Source organism: Pelophylax lessonae, assembly GCF_965119305.1.
Source record: "Pelophylax lessonae genome assembly, chromosome: 10".
Classification (NCBI taxonomy): Eukaryota; Metazoa; Chordata; class Amphibia; order Anura; family Ranidae; genus Pelophylax; species Pelophylax lessonae.
The window spans coordinates 43,052,075-43,079,483 of record NC_138777.1 but is presented as its reverse complement, the minus strand read 5'-3'; the positions used below and the strand labels follow the sequence as shown (position 1 = coordinate 43,079,483).

General features: G+C 41.9%; 1 protein-coding gene across 2 annotated transcripts in view; it reads left to right on the top strand.

Moving 5' to 3' along the window:
• The window catches only part of PHF21A (PHD finger protein 21A), a 156,716-nt gene that overhangs the window by 66,999 nt on the left and 62,308 nt on the right, over positions 1-27,409 (top strand). The window contains exons 4-6 of one of the 2 annotated variants that reach the window (XM_082270006.1): positions 19,823-20,032; positions 25,223-25,471; positions 26,405-26,494. In XM_082270006.1, the coding sequence (XP_082126132.1) occupies positions 19,823-20,032; positions 25,223-25,471; positions 26,405-26,494 (549 nt within the window). Of the gene's footprint in view, positions 1-19,822; positions 20,033-25,222; positions 25,472-26,404; positions 26,495-27,409 lie in introns of those variants that run through there. The other variant, XM_082270005.1, reaches the window with a different exon arrangement.

Genomic DNA, 27,409 nt, shown 5'->3' with positions numbered 1-27,409 from the left:
GGTTGAAAAAAGACACAAGTCCATCTGGCTCAACCAATAAAAAAACAAAAAAAAGTAATGAAAACTCAACCATACAATCCCATATACACAATACTATACCTGCAGTTGATCCAGAGGAAGGCGAAAAAACCCCAGCAAAGCATGATCCAATTTGCTACAGCAGGAGAAAAAAAATTACTTCCTGATCCCCTGAGAGGCAATCGGATATTCCCTGGATCAACTTTACCTATAAATATTAGTACCCACTTATGTTAAGTACACCCAGGAAATAATCCAGGCTTTTTTAAAAGCAATCTAGTGAGCTAGCCAGAACCACCTCTGGAGGGAGCCTATTCCACATTTTCACAGCTCTTGCGGTGAAGAAACCTTTCCATATCGGACAATGCCATTCAATAGGATAATGCCACGGCTTTGGCTTATGTCACTCACGAAGGGGGCACAAATAGTGTCCTGGCAGCTCTAGAGGTAGTCGACATTGTAAGGTGGGTGGGCAGAACGGTTCGTTCCAGCCCTCTCCGACATATACATTCCCGGGGTGGAAAACTGGCAGGCAGATTACCTCAGTTGGCAAGTGTTGGACCAAGGGGAGTGGTCCCTTCATTCGGAGGTGTTTCATCAGTTGTGTCTCCGGTGGGACATCAGAGGTGGATCTGTTGCCTTCTCGGCTCAACAGAAAGGTGTAGAAGTTTGTAGCTCGGTCACGGGATCCTCTGGCAAACGCCGCAGACCCGCTGGTGGCCCCATGCGGTCATTATCGTCTGATTTACGCCTCCTCTCAAGCTTCTGCCAAGACTTCTACACAAGGCAGAAGGAATTCAGTCCTCTTAGGGTCTCTGGACTGGCCTCGCCAACTTTTTTACGCTGATCTGGTGGGGCTGGTTGCCAACGTTTATTGGGAGCTTCCTCTCAGGGAGGATCTTCTGTCCCAAGAACCAATCTTCTATCCAGCTTTACAGTTGCTATCTTTGACGGCTTGGCTGTTGAATGCCAGGTGCTGATGGATAGAGGTTTATCTGAGCCAGTGATTCGAACGCTGTTAAAAGCTAGGAAATCAACTTCTAGGAACATACGTGGAAGACTTGCATTGCATGGTGTGAGTCTCTTGAAGTCCATCCTTGCTTCTTCTTGGTGGCTTGGATTTTGACCTTTAACGGGGGTCGAACAGAAATTGGCCTGAAGTACCATCAAGAGCCAGGTGACGGCTTTGGCGGTCTTCTTCCAATGACCCTTGGCCACATGCTTCCTGTTGCTTCCCTTACTTCAGGGTGTCTGACATTTGGTTCCGCCAGTGCGGTCCCAGTTGCTGCCTTGGGACCTCAATTTGGATCTTTTGTCCTCCAGAAGCCTCCTTTTGAGAATTTTCAGGAGATTTCCTTGCTTACGCTGTCTCAGAAGGTGGCATTTTTAGTGGCTATCAGTGGTTCTTCGCCCCTGTCCGTCATTCCTCCCAAAGGTTGTCTCTCTGATTTTCATTTGAATGAAGACATTGTGTTGCCTTCCCTGTGTCCCAGGCCAAAACATCCGAATGAACTTGCCTTGCATGCCTTGGATGTGGTCTGGGCAATTGGGGTGTACTTGGCAGGAAGTCAGACTCACTATTTTGTGCTCACGGATGGGCCTCGGAAAAGGTTGTCCGCTTCCTCTGCGACCATTCCAGATGGATCAGATAGACGGTGATTCAGGCCTATTTCATCAAGGATCAGGTTCCTCCTTTCCCTGTCAAGGCGCACTCTACTCGGGTGCTTAGTGCCTCCTGGGCCTTCCATCATCAGGCGTCATTGACGCATGCTTGCAAGGCGGCCACCTGGTCGTCAGTGCACATTTTCACAAAGTTCTATAAAGGGGATGTGTTGGCATCTGTGGATGCTTCCTTTTGGCTGCAAAGGTTTTGCAGGCTGCTGTTTTAGAGGGCTTGAGCCTCTTTGAGGGTGTATTGACAACAGTTCACTGTCATCTACCCTGGATGCTTGGCCCCCCTCACTACACACAGAATCAGGCCCCGACTGCTACAACCCTGGCAGACAGACAATACCAGAAGCCTCAAAAAACGTAGCTGCGTTCTTGAGCGTCTGTTGCGTAAAACTAAGTCACAGCAAGATTTCAGCCAATATAAATCTGCCCTCCAAAAATACAATTCCTGCCTCCACACTGCCAAACAGACCTATTTTATCACTCTCATTAACACCCTCACACACAGTCCCCGTCCACTCTTTTCTACCTTCAATGCTCTTCTTCGTCCTCCATTACCTCCACCCCTTAACTTACTGCCCAAGAGATTGCCAATCACTTCAAAAATAAGATTGATACAATTCATGCAGAGATCTTTACACTACAGATATCTCCCTCACCTTACACTCCTTGTCCTCCTGCACAATCAATACTTCCCTTGTTTAACCCAACTACTGTAGAGGAAGTCTCTAAACTTTCTTCTAATGCCCACCTAACTTCCTGGACCCTGTTCCTTCTCAAATACTACGGTCACCCTTTGGCTCTATCCTACACTCTTTAACTCCTATCTTCAACCTCTTCCTCTCCACTGTCATCTTCCCCAACCCTCTAAAATATGCGCTAGTCAGTCCCATACCAAAGAAAGCCTCACTAGACCCCACCAATCTTAACTTAAGACCCATCTTCTTACCCCCTTTGTCCCTTCAGAGCGCATGCTGTAGGAACAGTGAATGTCTCCCAAACGGTGCACATTTAGAAGATATATTCCCTGTTCCTACAGGTAAGCTTTATTATAAGCTTAGCTGTAAGGTAAAAGTTTCCAAGCAGTGTTTACTACCGCTTTAAGGATAAGTTCACTTTTTGTAACATGTTACACCCATATTCAGGGGCTCTGCCCGTGCGGCCACCTCACTCATTCTCAGAGATCTGTGAATAGAAAACTACAAGGTCCAGCAGCCTTTGCAGCTGTCGACCTCTCAATGAACTACCATGCTGGTGTTGAGCGATGTGGTAGTTCGAGGCTTCTTGTTAATGTGTATCTGCTTAGCGTTACTTGCACAGAGCCTGCAAGGGCCCTGCATCGCACCCGCGATCTGCTGATCATGGGTACAATGCTTTCCATGGCCCCAATAAAAAAAAAAAAAAAATGCAAATTTTTTTATACCTGAAAATTGCTTTTTTTTTTTTTTTTTAAAAAAAAAGGTGAACTTATCCTTTTAGGCTGGGTTCACACTGATGCTTTTGCAGACATCACATGTGATTCTCACCGCATTGCTATGCAGATCACATGTGATGTCTGTGCAAATTCAGCCAAAAAATCGCATCTTATTTGAACCAAAATAGTGCAGAACCTTTTTTTTTTTTTGTCTGCACTGGAAGCACCTATGCGAACCGATTTGGGGGTGTCATTATCTTTATGTTGACACCTGGATCGTATTTGTGTGAACTGCTTGCGACGGTGATGTGGTGCGGGAACCTACACTGGAATCGCTGTGGTTTCCGTACTGCATCAGTGTGGACCTAGCCTTAAGAGCAATGCATAGAGAAAATAAATCTATACCTGACTTGATTTAAAAATAAAGGAACTAACAAGTTGGCAAACAACAAGATCATTTTGCTAATTGTCCCACATAATGACATAGTGTTTGATGGGACAGACCAGCAGCTGTCAGGCTTCAGATGATCCTTTTTTTTTATAATCTGGTTATTTTCATATAAAGCCCTTACAATTGGTCGATGAGGGCAGTTTAGAAGTCAAGCAAAGCCTGTAAGTTGCGTTACTCTTTTACTTCCCCAATATAATGTAAAACAGTGGTTGAGGGATGTCCAAATAGCAATGCTTTTGACCACAGTAGATGGATTCTTCTTCAAAATCTGAAATCTTTCCAGAAAAATGTGTGTGAAAATCTTTATCTGTTAGAAATTATTATTTGCTGTCTCTGTAATTGTGTTTTGTATATTGTGTTTGATATTTCAGAGACTGGGCAAATGCTGGATGATTGGGCTCCCTGTGTACAGCCTACTTTTTCCTCTTTTATCCAGGATTAGTTCTTCAGAGTTCTAAGAAAGATAAGAATTATATGGATAAACAAAGTTAATGCTAAGTTGAAAAGGCTGTATTTTAAATCTGAACTCTAGACAGAGGTTAAAAGTACTCAATAGATGAAAGTCTATTTTAAAATTCATTAAAAGTTTTTTGTTGCAAATAGTATACATATCTGAATTTGACTTGATTTCAACATTTTATGCTCTTCCGAACAACCATACTAGAAGCCAGTCAGCTCCCCTGCATTCGCATGGGCTGAAAATGAACTTGCTGGCAGCAGGAGAGACCAGAGGATGCCTTCATTTTGTATGTTGCTCCTTCTATGGTCAGTTGTAATCTAATGGCAGGGTGGTGACCTAGTTGTGGTGTTTAACTGCAATTAGACAAATAAACAACATGGTAAAGCCCACACATTCCTCTGTAATGAAACATTTGTTTAAAACACTATTTATCTATCGTTCATTGACAGACGCAGCTTATTATCTTCTTAGCCATTGGGTTATGCTCCTCCCATCAGGAATAGGACACTAGGCAGGAAAAAGCTTTCACCACGCCTATGGGGCTGTCCCTGCAGGCATAACCCCACACAGTCTGCTACAGCCCTCAGTTTTTCTCCCTAGTTTAGGAGTAGGACCTAGTTCCCTGCTCGGGCAATTCATTTACCTGGTGGCTACTGAAGCTTTCAGGAAATCAGATTCTTTTTGTCCTTACTGAAGGACCTCAAAAAGGATTGGCTGCGTCTGCTGCGACCATTTCCAGATGGATCAGGCAAATGGTGGTTCAGGCTTATTCACTGAAGGGTCAGGTTCCTCCTTTCCTGGTGAAGACGCATTCTACCAGAGCGCAGAGTGCCTTTTGGGCTTTTCGCCATCAGGCGTCAGTGATGCAAGTTTGCAAGGCGGCGACTTGGTGGTCAGTGCACACGTTTACGAAATTCTACAAGGTAGACGTGTTTGCATCCTCGGATGCCTCTTTTGGCCACAAGGTTTTGCAGGCTGCTGTTTAAAAGAGAACATTTTATCTCTTTGAGGGTGTATGTTTGTTTTTTTTTAGGTGAGCTCCAGTTGTACCTGGTTCAGCTCCTTGTTACCTTGTTGGCTACGTTTAGCCTTTGGGGAGTTATGTTCTTCTTTGCGTTGTTTTTCCAACCCCTCATGATAATACTGCTCTGGGACATCCCAATGGCCAAGAAGATATGGAGCTGCGTCTGTCAATGAACGATAGAGAAAACTGGATTTTTGTACTTACTGTAAAATCCTTTTCTCTGAAGTTCATTGACAGGCACAGCACCCACCCCTCTAATTATGAGTGGAATGGGGTTGTTGTCTTCTAAACACTGCTTGCAACGAAACTGATGATTGTAGCAGAGTGTGTGGGGTTATGCCTGCAGGGACACCTTAATAGGCGTGGTGAAAACTTTTTCCTGCCTAGTGTCCTATTCCTGATGGGATAACCCAATGGCTAAGAAGATATCACCCCTGAAACATGAATGGCTAAGAAGATATCACCCCTGAAACATGAATGGCTAAGAAGATATCACCCCTGAAACATGGCTTTTTCTGGTGCTCTTAACCAATAAATGTTTTAAAAAGACTTTTAAAGTGCTCCTCAAAAGACTTACAGGAGCTGATCCTCTGCTGAGTAATTAATTTATCGTGATCAAGTTGGAAGCAGCTGCCAGAACAAGCAGGACCAGAACAAGGCTAATATTCACTATTGTTTTCACTGGGAATCTGCTTCTATGAGGCTGCGTTCACACCGGTGCAAACACAGACATGGCATGTGATTTGTACTGCATTGCTGTGCAAGATCACATGCAATGTCTGTGCAATGAAAATTCAGCCATACATTTTGTCTGGCTGAGTTTGCATCTCATTTGGACTAAATTGATCCACATTTGAATTGGATTGCATAGGTGTTTACACCCATGCGATCCGATTCCGGTACCATTTCACAGTTTGCACTGCGATCTGCATACCGATCTGGGGGTGTCATTACCTGTACATTGACACCCGCAGCAGTTCGCAGATATCAGTGTGAGCCACCTGCGATTCAGGTGCGATGCGGCAGCCCGCACCGGGGTCACAGGGTTTCCTGCATCGCACCAACGTGAACCAGGCCTGAAGGAAAAAGCGCTCTGTTATACATACATTATAAATCAATTCTCACTTCTAGTGGTCCAGCACTGCCTCACACATCATACTTTTATCTCCAGGCTGACATCAGTGACTTTCTATGAGGTTGTCTATTGAGAACAGAAAATCACTCTAGACTAACATAAAAGAATAACTCAAGATTTAAGAGAAACAAGCTGTTAAATGTTCATTTCATGCTTAAAAATTATTCCACTCCAGTGAAATATTGTTTTTGAATGGAACGTTACTATGGGAAAATGTATCCTGAGCTAATAGGATGAGCGCATATACAATGACTTGTGGGGGATTTTTCTTCCCCTCCCCCCCCAGCTCTAAGGAGGTGGGGTCATTTTTAGTCTAGGGTTTAGGTCTGATTTTAATATATATTGGGCACTTTTATGCCTGCTTTTGTAGCTTCCAAATTGATCCTTGGCCTTTGCCATTGATAAGTGTCTTTGTCAAGTGACCCATCTGTGTTTCCATAGAAACCAGAGGTTGACATACTCTTCTATTCCAATATGCTGTCAGTAGTGAACAAGAGGGGTGGTAAAAATCATGCTTGAAGCCTGAGTGACAGGCCGCCGGTGTCTTTCTTTGGAAGGTTATCCTCTGGGTTTCAAGCCTGGAAGATGTAAACAGTGACCGTGTCTGAGTCCGCAATACTCCACATTACACCGACTTTTGCTTGAATATTGGTTTGATGGAAAATTGGAGTGTGTGTGTGTGTGTGTGTGTGTGTGTGTGTGTGTATATGTATGTATATATATAAAATCAATTTTCTTTATTCATATATACATCACTGTGAACTACAGTCAAGGCTGCTTTTTTTTTTTTTTTTTTTTTTTTTTTTTTTTTTTTTTTTAGGCTTATTAGACAAGTTTTTAATACCCAATTTTATCCCATGCACATGCTTGATAGTGAGCTACAAGCCTAAAGTGATGATAGCTTTTTTAAATGCATTATTTTTTGCAGATTGTATTTTAAGGGAGTTTTTCAGGCAATGCATCATTCATGAGACAGCAGTCAGTTGAGCTGCACTGGGCACCATTGATATTCATGTAATGTATGACACAGGCCATACACTGATTTCTTATGGGCTTCCCTATTACAGCACATCTCTTCATGTATTCCTGTATATCTCCCATCTGTTGAAGGTGGAGTGGTTGGTGGCAGCTGCTAAGTTATGCATTGTTCTAGTAATTTCAACCTTCACAAATCTTTAAAGTGGTAGTATCCCGCTTTTTTTTTTTCCACTTTTAACTACAAGTAAGCCTATAAATTGATAGGTACAATTAATATTTTTATATTCGGATCCGCCGAACCTGGAAGACGCTGTGGGATCATGTCAGCGCCCGCAGCGGTGTCCGGGTGTCCGTGTCGGGGCTTCGTTCTAAGGTAAGTAATTCATAATGAGCTAGTGTGCGATGCTTACTAGCTCATTATGCCTTTGTCTTTTTTTTTTTTTTCTGGGTCTTCAACCGCTTTAAAATCATGGATTTTCTTTCTCGAGTTGGGAGACAATTACTGAAAACAAAAGAGTTTTAAATGACTTGTAATCAACTTTAGCTCAATAGCGAAAGTCTATGCTAATGATTTGTTTTATTTATTGTAGCATACGTATGTTATGACATCTTTTGCACTTGAGCAATTTTGACACATTTCATGTTTATACCATTAGTATTTTGTAAGACATTTAGCCCCCGTTCACACTAAGGCAACCTGTGAGGCGACCTGGTCGCCTCACAGGTCGCCGCAGGTCGCCTCCCATAGGGAAGCTGCGGACCCGTTCTAATAGGAGCGACACAAGTCGCTCCGACTTAGAAAAAGGGTCCGAAGCTTCTTTGGGGCGACCAGGAGGCGACCGCCATAGACTTCAATGTTATGAAGTCCGTGGCGGCCGCTCCGAGGTCGCGGTGCGCTGCTCGCACCGCGATCTCTGAGGTCGCCCCGGGAAGTAGCGTCGCGGTAGTGTGAACCGGCGCTTAAAGGGTCTGCCCAAACCTTCTTTTTTTTTTTTCTCTTTGAGTAGTGAAAGTTTTGGGTGTTTTTAGGAACTTGTAGGCCTCTTTCACACAGGCGTAAATGAGGTCACATTTATTACTGATCTAGATATACTGTAAATGCATTGTAGTCTATGAAACCATACACACAGTTGCATAAAGATGAGCACAGACTTGTAAAAGGAAAAAGAAAATGTTACATTTGAGTGCAGTAATTTACGCACATACGTTTACACACCTCTCCACGTATTTACATGCATATATTACAATACTGGCAATGAAGAAGAGTGTTAGGCTCCATTTACACCTGAGTGTATAATTTTCAGGCTTTTTTGGGGCTTTTTTCAGGCGCTTTTTTTGGGCTTTTTTTAGGCATTTTTTTGCAGGTGTTTGAAAGCAGGCATTGACATCTAACTAAAAATAACTGGTAATCAGCCAAAAAAAGAAGCTCATTTACTTTTTTGAGCTTCAGGCATTTTGCTTCAGGAGACAAAACGCTCAGATGTGAAAAGGGGGTCATTGAAATTAAAGGGATTTTGCTTGTTGGGCGTTTTAATGACTTTAGACATGAGCGTTCAGCTTGCTAACTGTATAATTCTCCTTTATGCCCATTTATGCAAGGTCTTTTTGCTCAGAATTCTTTTTTGTCAACAAGATGCTGAGTATAAACATCAGTAAATTTTCATGTCTGTGTACAATTGGCCTAATAATGAGATCTTTCTGTCTTTGGTATTTAGAGTACTGTATATCTGAAGCTAAAACTTTTTTTTTTTTTTTTTTTTTTTACACTGTGTATCTTTCTGTGGAGAGATTTATTTTCACTTCCTGACTCCATTCCACTTAGGAAGCTGGAAGTGATCTGTCCAAAGAGAAGGAAATCTTCACGGAGTTGTCATCAGAACAGGTTTCCCCATTAGAAGGTCTACCCTTCTACCCCGTTTTTGGTGACTAATGCCTCGTACGCACGCAACGATTATTGGCCGACCGATCGGCCGTCTTTTGTCCAGTGTTGTTGTGTTGGTTGAAAAGTGCTCTAGACTGCACACAAATTTTCTCGGCCAACAACAACCAACTTCAGAAGTGATGTCATGTGCTGGTTTACTTTTCATGTGTTTTTTCTTCTCTGAGCATGCCCAGTCTTGCTCATCAGATTTTTGTCTGCCGAAATCTGTACTGACTGATGGAAAATCTGCCGTTCTGTTGACGGCCAACAAAAATTTTATAGCATGCACACCAGATTTTGTTTGGCCGAAAAGTCGGAGTCGGTTGTCGAAAGCATCATACTAACAAGCCAAAAATCGGCCGATCGGACGTTGGCCGAAAATTCACGGCCAACTATCGATGCGTGTGTACGAGGCATAATCAAACAGATTTTCTACTTTTAGTCCTATTAAAAATGGTCTTTTGGACAAACTGGGTGATCTACCTAATGAGGACACAAACAAAATTCTGACGGAGGCTCAAGCCTTTCAATACTTTATCCAAAATGAAAAATAAAAAAAAATGTTGGCTTTAGATACACTCTTAGGCCCAACTCCACAAATTACAAAACAATTGCCCTTGAATTGGCCCCCCTTGCCGCAACCTGCACACTGCATGGGTTATATTCTCGCTATCTCTAGAGGAAGTTTTTTTTTTTTTTTTGTAATTCCTGTTTTTTTAGTAAGGGCTGCACTTTATTTACAAACCGGATTAAATGACTGCAGTGCACAGGGGAAACATTGCTGAGTCCTTTTTCAAGGCTGCAAGGGAGGATTGCTTTGTTATGGCTTCTTCCTTGCAGTTGAAACAGCAAAAATGAAGACTGTCAGATAAACCGACTTCCAAATAAGGCCACGTTGTGTGTGACTTCCTATCGTTTAATTGTTTTGTCACACCGTTGTCCATCACCGATAAAACTGCCTTTCACTGGAGGCATGGCTGTAATGAAGAGGCAAAGTGTATTAAATGTGATGTGTAATGCACTGAATCACTTGCTGCCAGAGTAATGTCCAAGTCATTTATCCTCCTGATTGTGCACTTCATGTATTTCTCTTTCCTCCTTGCGTTCATGTATAATTGAGCTGAGCACGTCTGCTGCGAGTAACAGAGCTGTATTGAGTTTTTGCTTAAGTCTGCACTATTAAAACGTCCCTGTTGTCATCTGTGTCAGATTTTCAGACTCCAAAAGGCCTTATCAAATGTAGCCAGTTGGTGCTGCTGTTGTACAAATGCAGGGGAGCTTCTCCTGTGGAAGGTTAATGGAGCATAATTATAAAGGAAGATGAATTGTTAAACCACTCCGCTCCTTCTACCTGCACTGTGAGTGGAAAGTGCTTCCCTCTTTTGTCGCACACTTGCTTAATGTTATACAATCTACCTCTAAAAAGCAGCTCTGACCCTAATGAGAGAATTCTTTCATCCTTCAAGGCCTACTATAATAAAAAATACACTGTATTCTGATAATGGTATGTGGTTAATACCTGGAATAATAGGATTCAGTATAGGAGTTTTTTTTTTTTACTGGTCTTACATATTTTTTCATCCACATTTACATTTAAATCAAGCTTTTCACACTAAAAGGGTAAAGGATAAACACTGCCGGGTGCCTGCAATAATACATTTTATCAATGTTGTGGTTTAAACCTTTTTTCAAAAAAACAAAGAAACCTGTAGCTACAACTGCTTTAAAAGGTGTTCGCTGGAGTTGGGCTTTAATTTGTTTAGCACTTAAATGAAGTTCATATAGAACTACATATCCTCTACTACACTTGTCCCCAGAGTTATAAAATCTGCAGTCATTTCACTGCAGAATAAACCACATTACTGAAAGCAGGGAAAATAATGGCTATACTGGCATGTTGAACAATGAAACCGTTTTAGGGGTACTCAGAGTAGTCAACATTTTGCACAAAATTAAAAAAAGGTTCCCACATTGATACAAGAAAAAAAATGTGCATTTATTACCTTTTTGTATTGGAACCTGCAAAGCATTTCAGTCATGATCAGTGGATTGTAGGTGCAATCAGTCTTGTAGTATGTCCTCAATGGCAGTGGGAAAGCTCTGATCATAATAATTTAGCACATTTCCAACATGACACAAAGAAAGCTGTCTTTCAGATGCAGTAAAGCCCCGTACACACGTACTGATCGTCGGCCGAATGATCGGCCGTCTTTTTTCCAGGGCTGTCGTGTCTGTTGAAAACTGCAAAAGACTGTACACGAATTTTGTCGGCCAACAACAGCCGACTGCAGAAGTGATGTCATGTGATGGTTAACTTTCCGTGTGTTTTTTCTTTTCTGAGCATGCCCAGTCTTGCTAATCTGCTATCTGCCGGCCGAATTCTGTACTGACTGGCGAACAATCGGCCGTTCTGGTGTTGGCCAACAAAAATTTTAATGCCTGCACAACAGATTCTGTTTGGCCGAAAATGCGCTGTCGGTAGCATCATACTAACAAGCCTACAATCGGCCGATCGTCGTCGGCCGAATATTTACGGCCGACAATCGGTACATGTGTACGGGGCTTTAGATTTTGATATGTTTGCAGAACTATTCAGCTTTCTTGGGCCCCTTTCAGACCAATGTTTAGATCAGGTTCACCTATCAGTTTTTCAGGCAGATCTAATTAGAAGACCCAATCATCCCTATGGGCAGGCGGGTGTAAATGGGCTTGTGAAAACCCGCTTGTGTATTTTGATGCCTGGAAGCTCCTGGTGCTGGATACAGCAACCACTTTTTGCAAGTGGTGGCACATACCTACCTACAGCCGCCTACACCCATTCATGCCTATGGTTGGCTGTACACTGCTTCCAAACACCAAAACATGTGCATGAGCCCAACGTTAAAGCATAAATTTGCATAAAGCTTGCACAAACATAAACATGCCAAATGAAGAAAAAAATCAATAATAATAAAATATCCCCACATTAGTTAAAAATTATGTACATACAGTATATGGAAGTTTTTTTTTTTTTTTTTTTTATTCAGGTCTCCTAAGCTTTTGTTAGCTTTTCCTGTTGTAAAGCAGAATTCTCAGTAGATTGGCCTATCATCTTTAATACATGTATAGCCCTTCTTGTGTGTGCTGTGTGTAGATCTATACACACACCTTAGAACTTGTTACAGTGTTAACTGTTGTGGAACTTGAGGCTAATTTTTTGCTTCACAGTAACATCACCCACTTAATGCTTCTCAGCCCTCAGTGCCTGTTCTATCCCCTTCATAAATTGTTAACGTTGCGAAGAAAAAAAATCACAGGATTAGATCTTTCAGTTCATTCCACACAGGGCTGCAGGCAAGCAAAGCCAGCTGACCACCCTCTGTAAATATCAAGCCTGAGACTACGAGTTGACTTGCATTCATTATCTCTGATGCATGCATTCAGATGTGAGATTTGTTTTTCATTCTGCTACCGAAATTTGCTTGCATATTTGTTCTGTTAGCAATGGTTTTGTTTCATTTCTGAAGCAGCAGAAAGGAGGGGGGTTAGAAAATGTGGTGCAACTCACTTTAACTCCTGCCGTCACAATTCATGATTGGACTTCTCTTGTTAAAACCATCTGGCTTTATCATTCTTCTAGCAACCTGCTTCCTACTGTTCCCTTCTGCTGAGCCACTGTAGGCTGAAAGAGGGCTTACATTGTTGAAGCATGCACATCCGTCAGGAGTTCAATAAGGATATTAGGTCCCTGTATACCAAGAAACTTTGGCTAAAAGAATGAATGTTCTTGTTCCTTCTTTAGTACCTGTGCAGCCTTCTATTCAAAGATTTGTCTAGCAAAAGACATCTGGTTGGCACTACAGCCTGCTTGTATTGCCAGGCCTCCCCCATCTATTTTGCCTCTTTTTTTTTTTTTCTTCATCTTCAGTGTGATCCTGTATCTCTTCGCTGCAGCCACTGAATCTTTGTCAGTGTGGAGAGGCTTGATGACGATCTGCACAGTCCTTTATTGAACTCTGAAAATGTGTTTTTGATGACTTGTTTAAATGAAGTTCTGCAATCCTTCTGTTAGGTGGACAGATATGTGGTGTAGCACCCTGCAGGTAGGTGCTATGTAAATGTATAGTGGGCCTTGTCTGCTTAATAGCAAGGCTGTGATTTATTTGGTTAGGGTGTCATGGTTTCCAGGTGTGTTTGCTGAGGGGGGAAGTCTCCCCACTGGCTCCTGTGAGAGGCTTCTTATAGGGCAGTGGCGGAAGCCCAATCAGGGGACACATCCCAGCTTGTAACTACCCCAGAAGGCAGATTAGACTGCAATGGATGCTGGGAGTGGGTATGTTTGGAGGGAAGTGCGTGGCATGGTGTTTTTGGCGGGAGCAGAGTCCCATGAGGGAGAGTACGGCTGTCTCGCCTCCTGTCTGAGGAAGCGGATATCTCGGGGTGTCGCCTGAGTATCCAGAGAGTGCTGAGTGAGCTGAGGGGGATCCGTTGTACCGAGAGCCTGCGGAGAGCGAGAGGGGTCCAGTCCCAGGAAAGCCTACACAGGTTGTGAGTACTGAGGATTGCCCTCGGGGTCAGAAGGGGACCACTCCGGAAGAGATTCTGGGATCGGAGTCAGCTAGCTGTAAAGGGGGTGCCTAGGTTGAGGACCCTGAAGTTACAAAGGGGGTACATAGTCAGTGGACCCTGAAGAGTTAGTCAAAGGAGGCACCTGCGATTGGGCCCTGAATTGTATAGTGTGTCAGTTGCAAGTACAGCTATACAGAGTTCTACTTCATACTACTTCAAGCTGGCCAAAGCGGGGGTCAGTATTCAGTGACTTATACAGCACAACAGTGTCAGGAGTTCTACAGTTCAGTCCTGAATCTTCTGGATTAAAAGTCGAGGATTCAGCACTTCTGTGTTCTACAAAGTATTCTCAGCGTTAGTGAGCGAACGGCTGGCGTCAAGGAAGCGCCAACGGGCATTTTCAGGAGTAAAAGTCCCAAGTGTAATTAGTTCAAGCCTCAAGGAGTATCCCACACATTCCCTTCTCCCATCCCCTTTAAATCAAATAAAAAACCACAAACCAAGATGCCAGTGTTGTCGCTGCTTCAGTTATCACACCCAGAGTCGCAGCTCACATGGGCTGGAGAGATCACCGGTACTAATGGCAGACCCACATCAGGCCACAGGCCTGGAAACCTTGCTACAATTGGATAAAACTGGTCCAGATCTGTAGAATGTTAAATATTGAAAAAAATTGTTCTATCTACAATACTTTTTGGAAAGTTTCTTGTCTCTTCTCTTTTTAACTCTCTACATAGGCTTAAGAGGATTTCAGGTAGGACTGGAAAGTACTTTAAAGGTTCATTTACACAAGCTGTTGGGGGGGGGGGGGGGGGACAGTAAAACCATGTGTTTTTACTGCTCTTAAACCCCCTCCCCACTTTAGCTGGAAATGCTGCGGTGGGGTGTACGCAATCCACATCAGAGATGCTTAGCTTCATGGCCACAAGAGAAATAATATCCCCCTGTCCCGTATGGCGGGCACCACCAGATGCCAAACGCGACCCATTCAGTCGACTGGGGCCACGCTGCAACCGCCCTGCAACCGTGCAGTAGTTCAGCATTTAGGGGGTTAAAACAAGCATTACAATGCCTCCTCACTGCCTGTCAATTCCTCTCCCAACAGCGATTCAAATACAAATGTAAATGAGGCCTTCAAGCTCACAAAAGGTTTTCTTTCATTTTTTTCTGCACAGCACTAATTGATGATGTGAACGGCACAATTGGAAGTATAACTATAGGCAAACTTTTTTTTTTTTTTTTTTTTTTTTTTTTTTTTTTTTTTCTTCCTCTATTTTGGATAGAGTAAGGGAGAGTCATAACCCCTGTAAGTTTTTTTTTTTTTTTTTTTTTGCCATCTGTGTCCCATTGGGGAGATTTCTCTTCATTTTCTGTCCCATAGCCAAAACAGGAATTGAGAGGAAATCCCTGCAAATTAAGGAAATCCCTTGAGGCCAGGTTATCAGAACTAGTGTCCCCATTGGAAGATTTCCCCCTATTACTTTTCTGGGGACAACCCAAAGTGTGGTATTATTATTATTATTTTTTTTTTTTACTTTCACTTTCAATGATCATGGTAATCTGGCAAATGGAGAGAGTGAATCTCCCTAACGGGGGGCACAGACCGCAATAAACACTGACAGGTATTCTCATCCTTCTCCACTCTATCCAAAACTAAAAATGCAGGTAAAGGATATACAAATCAAGTATTTTAAATGTTTGCAGTATTTTTTTCTTTTCCACAAATAATTTTTTATTCCTTACAAAGTTTTTTTTTTTTTTTTTAACTAGGTAGAAAATTGAACTACAGCTCTTCCACCCTTCCCATCATTCCTCTATGGAGTGTTACTTCAGTGACAGTCTGCTGGAGCTGCTAACATCACATCCGAAATGGCGGCACCCAGCAACAGTCTCAGGGTTTTTGGATACCTGGACAAGGGAGACTTTACATAAAAGATAAATAAAACATCCAAAATATGTTCATTGCACATACAGGTGCATCTAAAAAAAAAAATTAAAATATCATGAAAAAGTTATTTTATTTCAGTAACTCCAATTAAACTGTAAAATCCATTTCTCTGATGTTCATTGATGGACACAGCTCCAGATTCCTCTTAACCAATGGGTTATACTGCCCCCTACAAGAGTAGGACACTAGGCAAGAAATAGCTTGACTACGCCTATGGGCAGTCCCAGGGGGTATACTCCCACTCTCAGCTATAGGCACTCAGTTTTGTTAAAAGCAGTGTCGGGAGAAAGCCAACTCCACAGAGGGGTGGGTGCTGTGTCTGTCAATGAACATCAGAGAAATGGATTTTACGTTAAGTCAAGAATCCCATTTCTCTTTTTCGTTCATTGATGGACACAGCTCCATATCTTCTTTGACCCTTGGGTAATGCTGCCCCTTACAGGAGTTGGACACTAGGTGGAAAATAATTGACTACGCCCATAGGGCAGTCCTAGGAGGTATACTCACACTTACTGCTATAGGACTTCAGTTTTTTTCTTCCTAGTCAGGAGTAAGGACAGAGTTCCTTGCTGGGATCTCTGGTCCTAGCATTTTTTCCTTTTTTACTACTTGCCGACCAGCCGCCGTACATATACTGTGAAAGGTCGGCAGGTTCCCACAAAACTACGTACCCATACGTCGCTTCGCAGGAGCGCTTGTGGGGGCCCATTCGTCAGAGGGAAAGCCGATAAGCTGATCTGGGCACCTGCGATTAGTCCCCGTGGAGAAAGAACAGCGATCTGCCGTTGTAAACAAGGCAGACCTCTGTTCTGTCAGCAGTGATTATAGGGCTCCTGTGTTCCTCCTATTTAGGAACACAGGTCCCTGTGTTCATTCCATAAGTCCATCCACCATACAGTTGGCACCCCCTAGAGATTCGTTTAACCCTTTGATCGCCCCTGGTGTTAACCCCTTCCCTGTCAGTGTCATTAGTACAGTAACAGTACATATTTTTAGCACTGATTACTCTAGTAATGTCACTGGTCCCCCCAAAAGTGTGAAAAATGTCAGTTAAGTGTCCGATATGTCTGCCGCAATGTCGCAGTCCTGCTAAAAAATTGCTGATCGCCGCTAATCGCTGATCCTAGTAAAATAAATAAATAAAAATGACATAAATCTTTCCCCTAGAAATAAACTTCATAGATGGGATAACCAATCAATATACTCTTATTACCTAAAATATGTAGCAGAATACAAATTGGCCTAAAATGACGAAAAAATTTGATTTTTAAATTTTTTTTATTGGGAATGTTTTATAGCAGAAAGTGAAAAATATTGTGTGGTGTTTTTTTTTCTTGTTTTTTTTTTTTCAGAATTGTTGCTCTTTTTTTGGTTTATAGCGCAAAAAATAAAAATCGCACAGATGATCAAATACCACAAAAAGAAATCTCTATTTTTGGGGAAAAAAGGACATCAATTTTATTTGGATACAGCATCGCACGACTGCGCAATTGTCAGTTAAATAACACAATGCCAAATCGCAAAAATGCCAGGTCATTAAGGGAAAAAAACCTTCCGGTCCAGAAGTTGTTAAACTGAATTTTTTTCCTTTTTCTGTTCCTGCATGAACTGCAGTCAAGTCTGTTCCAGTGAGAACTACAATCAACTGCTGGACTGGGCGACGCCCTGGATATCCTAGATCCTTACGTTCTTCCCAGTCCAGCCAGCGAGCGCAACCCGATCTTAGCTCTGCGCTAGGTTGGCCACAACATAGCCCAACTGGACGGGGCTGACTGGCTGGAGAGTTAAACGTCTTGTGAGGGTGCATAGCGCTGGTCATGACCTGAGTTGAAGCGTACCTCTGGCCTGCAGCACCCCCATTCCAAGATGATGCGGGGGTCTGCCCGAAGTGATGCCTGTCTGGTTCTAAGGTGTGGTGAGTAATGTCCCCCCTTCCCCCTGGTGACTTCTCAGGCTGCCAGGGGCCCCCCTTGCTGGCTAAATGTACATAGGGGTCGCGTGGGCGCCACTGTTTTGCCATGGATGGCTGCCCTCGGTATCAGCGACCATGATTGTGTAGCTCAGCGGTAATGTTTCGGTATTTTCCCATTGAATTCAATGCTGTGGCCATCTTCTTGTAGCCTGTACAGCGGTGAATCGGCGGCGGCATCCCTTCATCAAGGGAATTTTGTGGCCTCTATCAATATAAGGACGCCTACCTTCATATCCCAATATATAAACCAAAAAGTAGTGTTGCGCCAGTCATGTGCACACATAGTGTAATAAAACTCAAAATCAGTGTCTATAAATGTTCCAATGTCCATACAATCAATCAAATAAACGGTGAATCCATGTGTCCAAAATAATCTTGTGCAAAACTTAATTAGTGCTTTCGTGATTAGTGCAATCCCAAACCCGGTGATTTGGTCTCTCACCTCCACTATAGACCCACTGCTGGGTCAATCACAGCGTTGTATATACACAGGGACCCTCAGATAGTAAAGGCTATGGATAGCCCAACCACAGCGCCCCTTTATGCAGAGAAGGCCTTGTCTGCAGGTCTGGAAGAGCTCCTCGTGGCTTGCCAACTAGGTCCTTGTGGAACCTCTGGGGGAGGGCCAGGACTTTTATCCCTTGAGGGACGAAAAAAAAAAACCTTTTTTTGAGCTGAGAAGTATGGCCCACGTCTACGACAGGGCTCCTTGCCCGACCCCCCCCCCCCGAGGGACCCTTCATGATGTCATCCAAGGAAGCTCCAAACAGGTGATCCCCCACAAAGGGGAGATCAGGTAAGTCCTTCTTAGAAGTCTGGTCCGCAGACCATCATTGTCAGCCAGATAAGACGCTGAAGGACCACTGCTAATACAGACAACCTAAAATCAAAGGAGCCACATCCAAAGAGGCATTAGAGATAAACTGTAGTCCCTGGATCAACTGATCTGCCAGCTTCGCTGAAGCAGGGGGAAGCCGTTTCCCCTCCAGGTCCCAGCATAAAAGTTTAGCCCACTTGTCAGAGTTTGCGACACCAGGGTAGTAGTAAATACCAGCCTAAACCAAAACAGCCATAGCGAAACAAATGGCGGGCCAGAGCCTCCGCTCTCCTATAAACCGGACCTTTAAAGGCCAAGGACTCCTCACCTGGAATTAGGTAGCTTTATTTAACCTACCACCCACTTTTTAAGCAGGGAATCCTTATAAGGATAACACATAGCAAAACGCTTAGGGACCACAAGAGTGTTTTGGACAACCCCACTGTTTTGTGACAATATTGTCAAAGTAAGCGGGAAAGAGGAACACCTCCGCCACAGTGGAGGACGTGTGGTGCCAAAAGGGACCGGCGCCTCTGATGCAGCATCTCCACCAAAATGTCACGCTCTGACACAATCAGTGCATCCACCAGTGCCTTTTCATGCAATGTTAGAGGAGTAGAGGAAACACCTCACTGTCTGAGCATTTAGGGTGCGTGGACGCGGACCCAGTAGGTTGACTCGCGTCTGCGGCGGCCGAAACAGTTAGTGATCCCTGTTGCTTGTTCACCTTTTTTTCTACCACACTTTTTTTCCCTCCACTCAACTTTCCATTAATATGCTTGGATACAGCACTCTGTGAACAGCCAGCTTCTTTACCACTGACCTTTTGTGACTTACCCTCCTTGTGGAGGGTGTCAATGACAGTCTTCTGGAGGGTGTCAATGACAGTCTTCTGGACAACTGTCAAGTCAGCAGTCTTCCCCATGATTTGTCAAACCTACTGAACCAGATTTGGAGACCATTTAAAGGCGTTTAAATATTGAACTTTTTCACAATATTCTAATTTTCTGAGATACTGAATTTTGGGTTTTCTCTAGCTGAAAGCCATAATTATCACAATAAAAGAAATGCTTGAAATAGATCACTGTGTAATGAATCTATATTATATACAAGTTTCACTTTTTGAATTGCTGAAATAAAAAAACTTTTTGATATTTTAATTTTTTGAGATGCACCTGTATAATCTTAATTATTAAGATTTATGTTGCAATAAATGGTCTTGCAACAAGGTTTGTTTAACATGTACTGTGGATCCTTTGGGTTCCCAGTATGCACTAGCTGATTCAGATGCTCACTGGTACCAATAGGATCTTAGATGGTTGGTTGTTGCTGAGTAATATTTTCTGTCAGAGGAATAAAGTAGGGTAATGTATACCAGTGTTCTTGAAAGTGCTGTAACCCAGAACATACTGATACATAGACTGATGAGGACTGTCATCTTATGTAAGTGTATTGTGTCTTGCAGAAACTTGTTGTGGAGCAACTTCGGAAGAATCTCATAGTGAAACAGGAACTCCCAGACAATAAACTTCTTATCCAGCCTCTGCTCCAACTAGAAAGCAAACCGCCAATACCACAAGTGCAGCAGCAACCACATCAGATACAATTGCAACAGCTCCAAGCCCAGCATGTGTCCCATTCTGCAACACCTCTTCCAGGCCTAAGTGGTGCACAGGTGAGTGCAGAAGGGCTGTAGAATGTCCCAATGTTTTGTTTTACTGTTGAATTAACATGTCTTTGCCCTACATGAAAAACCTCTTTAGGTTTTATAGAAAAATAAATTTGTAGGTCTTTTTGTATCATGGACACAAATTCCTAGATTAACTATTGTGGCATCCCAGAGTGCAAGCATGTGTTGTCTCCTGATGGATGATGTGCGTTGTCATGCAGGAACCTCTTTATAAAGAGCAAAGGTTTTAAGATAGCTGATAATTGTGGAGATTTTCATGCATGCAACTGATTGAGCTTCATGTGCATATAAAAACAATTTAAAGATGAACTCCAGGATACTATTAGTTTCCATAATACATCCCTTCCCCTTTAAAAAAAACAAAAAAAAAACGAATAGTTTCTGTTTCAGTTATTTACCTGTATTTCATGAAATTTGCTTATGGGGAAAAAGTACTGGAGTTTAAAGTTAAACTCCAGGAAACTATCCAGGTTACATAATGAGCTTGGAACTGTTTAATGTACTGATTATTACACATCTTATATACCAAATGTCAAAAGGAAACCCTGCTCCAGGTGAGATTTAGACCGCTTTGTGGTACCCACATAAGGGTGCTCCCCACTACAACACAGCACACCACTGCTGATCTGTATAAACCATTTATTGTACAATCTTCAAGATAACACTTGGGAGGACACAAAGTAACTGCTTTTGACAAGTTTCACACAAAAATTGAGTGTATGGGTGTTATGATTAAGCACAAGTTTGTGTTTCTTTAAGTGTTATCCGTTGTTGAAGATTATACAATAAATGGTTTATACAGATTGGTAGTGGTGTGTGGCCATTTCTTCTAGAGGTACCAAATGTGTTTCTATGCCATGAATGTTCACCCTTGGTATGTATTTTATAAGAATTAAAAAAAAAAAAAAAAAAAAATAGCTTGCTTACTAAATAGGTTGTCCAATGAGGTGTAAGCCACTTTGGACACTTATAACATTTATTTACAGTTTTACTGAGCACTGAGTGCAACTATCACTATATTCCTGGTACTTCGACGGGAACATTGATACTATCTCACATAGTAGCCATCTACCCATCCCTCCCCTCTGCTGTCTATTCACAGATGGCTTTGTATTTTTTAAATTCACAAAATACAGAGTGCTCCATGATTGGACAAGCGGAGAAGAGGGGCAGACAGAACGGCTGTGTACAACTCTGCAGCTGCTGGAGCTGAGAATGGAAGGTCCAGCATTGGTGCATTGGAGGTATATCAATAGTGGTGGCATACACCTCTTTGGACTTAACACATAGTAAGCTGCCACATTTTAAAAAGGGATTACATTTCTGGAGTTCGGCTTTAAATTCTGCACTAACCACAAAATCTACAAATTTAGTTTGAACTGTTAAAGTTGAATTAAACATGAAAAAAGAAGAAAAAAATGCTGACAAGTAGGGGTTTTTTTTGACAGAAGAGACACTTTACTGTATTACTGCATGTGCAGCTTAGTGTTCAATTGCAGCACCACTTTGTGCCTTGATAATTTTACATCATTGCGGCATGGCCAACCAAGTGGGCAAAGGTTTGTAACCCAGAAACAAAATAACAATAGAAGATGGCAGTAGCTGTGCCTGATGGGAGCACCAATAGCGCATCACTTGACAGGTAAGTCAGCCACAATGTGCTAATATACTGTGCATACAAGCACATTATGGCTAACCACTCCTGGGACCCCATAAAAAGTCTCCATCCCCCCCCCCTCTCCATTTCTCCCCCCCCCTCTCCATTTCTCCCCCCCCTCTCAATTTCTCCCCCCCCCTCTCCATCTTCCCCCCCTCTCCATCTCTCTCCCCCCTCTCCATCTCTCTCTCCCCTCTCCATCTCTCTCTCCCCTCTCCATCTCTCTCTCTCCCCCCTCTCCATCTCTCTCTCCCCCCTCTCCATCTCTCTCCCTTTCTCCCCCCCCCCCCTGTCTTATGAATTAAAAATAATAGACATTGAGCCATTATGCTGTTGGAATCAGGGTGGGATTTTAAATTGGCTGGATAACTACATTGCAAAACACAATAATATTGTTTAAAGGTAAGAAATTAAGTTTGCAAACGTGACAAAAAATGTCAGCTGTTAATGCTGAAGGAGGTTCCAGAGCATTTATTTCTATGTACAGATCTTAGCACCCCCTGCTGGATACCTTTATTTAACATTTTGAGTTAATTCAGTATCAAGACTCATTTAGCGCAAACATTTCCTTTCACACTGTAAGATATATGCAGTAACACAAAAATAGCATTTGTACCAGTAAAGTGAATGCTGAGATGTTCAGTTTTTAATAACCTTTTTTTCCTGTCTATATTAAATCTGCTAACCTGTTGTGCCTGGATGAAGGTGTTGGCTGAAAGGACATCCAGTAACTTATGAGACTTGTTTCTGGAAATAGCCACAGTTAGCGTGGGAGTTAGAAACTTAACATGCCATGTGATAAAATTCTTTTTAAAAAAAGATCTGTGATTGTTGGCAGGGAAATACTTTGCTATTTTTTATCATCAGCACTTTAAGATCCAGGTCTTCTAATGAATGAAGAATATTGTGGCAACGCAGTATGTTCCAAGCCCAAACTCCTAACACAAAGCAGGGGGTGGACTGAGGAAGTTCCCAGTGGTCTGCTCTGTCTGTAAATTATTTACTTTTTATTTACTTTTTAATATACCATATATTACTCACAATATTAATGCTCTGTCTGCAAAAAAATGTTATTCTAAACCCCCCTTTTTTATCAGTTAATTTTCAAAAACCTTTTCCACAAAAAAAAATAATCTATAGAAGCTGATTGTGGAGGGAAAATAATTTGTTGCAAATAGCAGCCAGTTAGATTCTTTGCTTTTCCCAAAAAACAATGAGCGAAGATAAGCCCTTAAACATTTTCACATTTTGTAGCCTTGTAGGCTGACATTTCAAATAGATTTAATTGGGAATTTTTCTTTTGAATTTACACAAGATATTTATGCGCAGAATATTTTTTACTTTGACACGAAAAAAGACCTAGCATTGCAGTAAGCCCCGCCTGCTATGATGAGCCTCTTTTTTGCTCTGGTCCTCCCTGTATACATTTTCTGAATATTTGGTTTTTTAAAAGTATTTCTATAAGCTCCAGCTCATTCTTCACTCTTTGTGGTTGGTGGAGGATTACTCTCCTTGCCAACAATGCCCAGGACTATGGATGCTGGCGGGATGATGTCATGTCGCTAAGATATTTAGAATCCATTTTAAAGTAGATTTAAACTGTCACTAAAATGTTATTACTTTAAATAAGTGTTAAGATAATTTTTAAAGCTTTAATGCAGCCTAAATGAAAAAGAACTGAAAAATCAGCATAAGGGACATGCCTTGCTTAGTAGGATGTGCTTCTTGTGTTGCTGCCTCTTCTATTAGGTGAAATCCTACTCGGTCCATACTCCCCCCACCCCTGCCATCGTGATTTTCTGGTGTGGCGGGTGTTAATAGAACTAGATGAGAGCTTGTTGTGACAACCCCTTAGTTCGATTAACCCTTGCTGCACCAGCAGATGGGGGTAGGGCACAGACCAAGGAGGATTTTACCTAATCGAAGAGGCATCAGCACAAGGAACATATCCTGACTGTAAGTTATAGCCCTTTTCTGTTTTTTTTATTTTATTTATTTTCTTAATTTAGGCTGCATTAGGTAACTCTAATGATTACCCTCTAATGTCTGGTTGACTGCATTGGGCGCTAAAATTCTCTGTTGCATTCCATGTGAGATGCAGTGTGAGCTTTAATTTTCTGGGCACTTCTGTTGCATCTTCTTGTCTTTTTCAGTTCTTACAGTGGGTCTATGATTGGACAAATGTAGATTGTGATGTTCATCCACCCCTCCTCTTCACTGTGCCCAATCACAGATCGCCTTGTATTCATTGGAAAATGCACAAGCAGTTTGTATTCAGGAAGTAGCAGGATTCCTCTGAAATATTGTGTCTGCATACCACAAAAGTTATCAGCTTAGTTTTGTTGGCCGACTAATATGCTCAATATTACACAAGGTTGACTTAAGCCCCGTACACACGTACCGATCGTCTGTGAACGATCGTCCGTCTTTTGTCCAGGGCTGTCGGTGTCTGTTGAAAAGTGCAAAAGACTGCACAAGAATTTTGTCCGCCGACTACAGCCGACTGCAGAAGTGATGTCATGTAATGGTTAACTTTCCCTGTGTTTTTCCTTTTCTGAGCATGCCCAGTCTTGCAAATCTGCGGTCTGTCGGCCGAAATCTGTACTGACTGGCGAACAATCGGCCGCTCTGGTTTCGGCATACAAAAATTTTAATGCTTGCATGACAGATTCTTTTCGGCCGAATGTGCGCTGTCGGCTGTCGGAGGCATCATACTAACAAGCCTACAATCGGCAGATTGGTCGTCGGCCGAAGCTTTTCGACCGACGATCGGTACGTGTGTACAGGGCTTTAGTTTATTTTTCTAATGACTTCTGAAGGCAGTTGGCTATGTAGAGCTTCTAAACGCCTCATTCACACAGGGTGTACAATACCATAGACCCCTGCATGGCCGTGTTTTCCTGCACAGTGATGCACAAGTGTTCTGTGCATCCGCATGCATGAAGTCCAATAGATTTCTATTGAGACACAGCCACTGTGTCCCAATATTACATCTGTGTGCGTGCAGGTGCGTTTGGTGACATGGAGTGCCTGTGTCCCTATACAAATAAATGAGACTTCCTGCACGGGGAGGCACTAAACAGCTGTGCATCCTGTATGGGAGAACAAGGCTCTACACTGGCATATGGTATTGTTTGCTGTATGTGAACAAGGCCTTAGACTTTGTACAGCAAAAGAGTGCATGCTTATGCAGTCAAGACTTCTACATAGTCTTTTCAAAATATTCTTTTCCACTTCACTTTGACAGTAAAGAATCCTCCTAGGTCAGTGTAGTTGTGAATCTCTTTAATTTGAAATGTGCATTGCAGGCTTGCTGTCACTCACTGGGTAGTGTATAATATTTAATAAGAATATATCTGCTGTCTACAGTTAGAAACAGACAATTACATGTGACCCTATGATTTTAGTTTAGTACTGTTGTACATTTTTTATTTTTTTAAATTATCTTGATATTTTGGATTTATGTTACCCCAGATGTAGTGACTTTTTTATTTTAATCTTTGTTTTCGTGTCAGAAGACTGTGGCCACAGCCTCTATGATCACGGCAAAGACTCTACCTCTTGTGTTAAAAGCTGCAGCAGCATCTATGCCCACTACAGTGATGGGGCAACGGCCAACCATCGCCATGGTGACTGCCATCAACAGCCAGAAAGCAGTTATTGGCGCAGATGCCCAAAGCACTGCAGTAAACCTGCAGACAACTAACAAAGTCGCCAATCAGGGAACAGAGACTTTCCAGATAGTGGCAAAAAACGCTGTTACTTTGGTGAGTAATTAGTGTTCTTTTAGTTGGTTAGCGTAATAGTAATTAGTGTTCTTTTAGATGTTCGTGTAATAGTAATTAGTGTTCTTTTAGTTAGCGTAATAGTAATAGTAATTAGTTTTCTTTTAGTTGGTTAGTGTAATAGTAATTAGTGTTCTTTTAGTTGGTTAGTGTAATAGTAATTAGTGTTCTTTTAGTTGGTTAGTGTAATAGTAATTAGTGTTCTTTTAGTTGGTTAGTGTAATAGTAATTAGTGCTCTTTTAGTTGGTTAGTGTAATAGTAATTAGTGTTCATTTAGTTGGTTAGTGTAATAGTTATTAGTGCTCTTTTAGTTGGTTAGTGTAATAGTAATTAGTGTTCTTTTAGTTGGTTAGTGTAATAGTTATTAGTGCTCTTTTAGTTGGTTAGTGTAATAGTAATTAGCGTTCTTTTAGTTGGTTAGTGTAATAGTAATTAGTGTTCTTTTAGTTGGTTAGTGTAATAGTAATTAGTGTTCATTTAGTTGGTTAGTGTAATAGTTATTAGTGCTCTTTTAGTTGGTTAGTGTAATAGTAATTAGTGTTCTTTTAGTTGGTTAGTGTAATAGTAATTAGCGTTCTTTTAGTTGGTTAGTGTAATAGTAATTAGTGTTCTTTTAGTTGGTTAGTGTAATATTAATTAGTGTTCATTTAGTTGGTTAGTGTAATAGTTATTAGTGCTCTTTTAGTTGGTTAGTGTAATAGTAATTAGTGTTCTTTTAGTTGGTTAGTGTAATAGTTATTAGTGCTCTTTTAGTTGGTTAGTGTAATAGTAATTAGTGTTCTTTTAGTTGGTTAGTGTAATAGTAATTAGTGTTCTTTTAGTTGGTTAGTTTTTTTTTTCCTAGTTATTGTTCAGTCTAGTAGTGCTTCACTATTTTTACAATTTTTTTTTTTTATTTATTTATTTTTTTACAGCAGGTCCAGGCAACGACTTCTCAGCCTATCAAAGTTCCCCAGTTCATTCCTCCTCCCCGACTAACTCCTCGACCTACATTTCTTCCACAAGTGAGCATACCTTTCAAGATCTGCCCAATATGTGAATGCATGCTATTTAAGATGTGTATGTTGAGAATGACTCCACTGTTAAACATTTCAGATTTGCAGCTTTCTTTGTCAACCGCTTATCAGATTCTGAATTGGCATATAGCTACTGCTTATTCATTGCTTGAAATGACAGGTGCTACTGAAAGGTACAGTAGAAAACAGTGGTGGCACTTTTGTGTAAATCACACAGTTTAGGTGGGTGAAAGTAAATCTGGCTGTACATTAGTAGAATTGTTTCTGAAAAGTTTATTGTATGCAACCACAGCAATGAGAAAACTCGAAGGAACAGGATGGAAAATTTTTAGTGAATACATTTTCGCAAGTAAATATGATTTTCCCTTGGGAAAATTTTGAAGAGAATAAAAAATGGTGTGTGTGTGTGTGTGTATGTATGTATGTGTGCGTGTGTGTAATAAATAAATAAATATATATATATATATATATATATATATATATATACCGGTATATTTAATGCGAAAAGGTATGTGAACCCCTTACAATTGGTTTCCTGCAGGAATGTTCCATAATTTGATCTGATCTTCATCTAAGTCACAATAACATTAGACAAACCGAATGTGCTTAAAGCGGAGTTCCACCCAAAAGTGGAACTTCCGCTTTAGGGAGTCCTGACCCCCCGACATGCCACATTTGGCATGTCATTTTTGGGGGGGGGGGAGCGGGTACCTAGTTTTGACAGGTACCCGCTCCCAATTCCGCTCGGAGCGCCGCGGCGCCCTGAGCGGAAGTTCTCCTCTGCCCCTCCCTCCCTGCAATCTTCTGGGACACGTCAGAGGTCCCAGAAGATTGCCGGCCAATCACGGCGCGCAGCGCGACTCGCGCATGCGCAGTGGGTACCCGGCTGTGAAGCCGCAAACT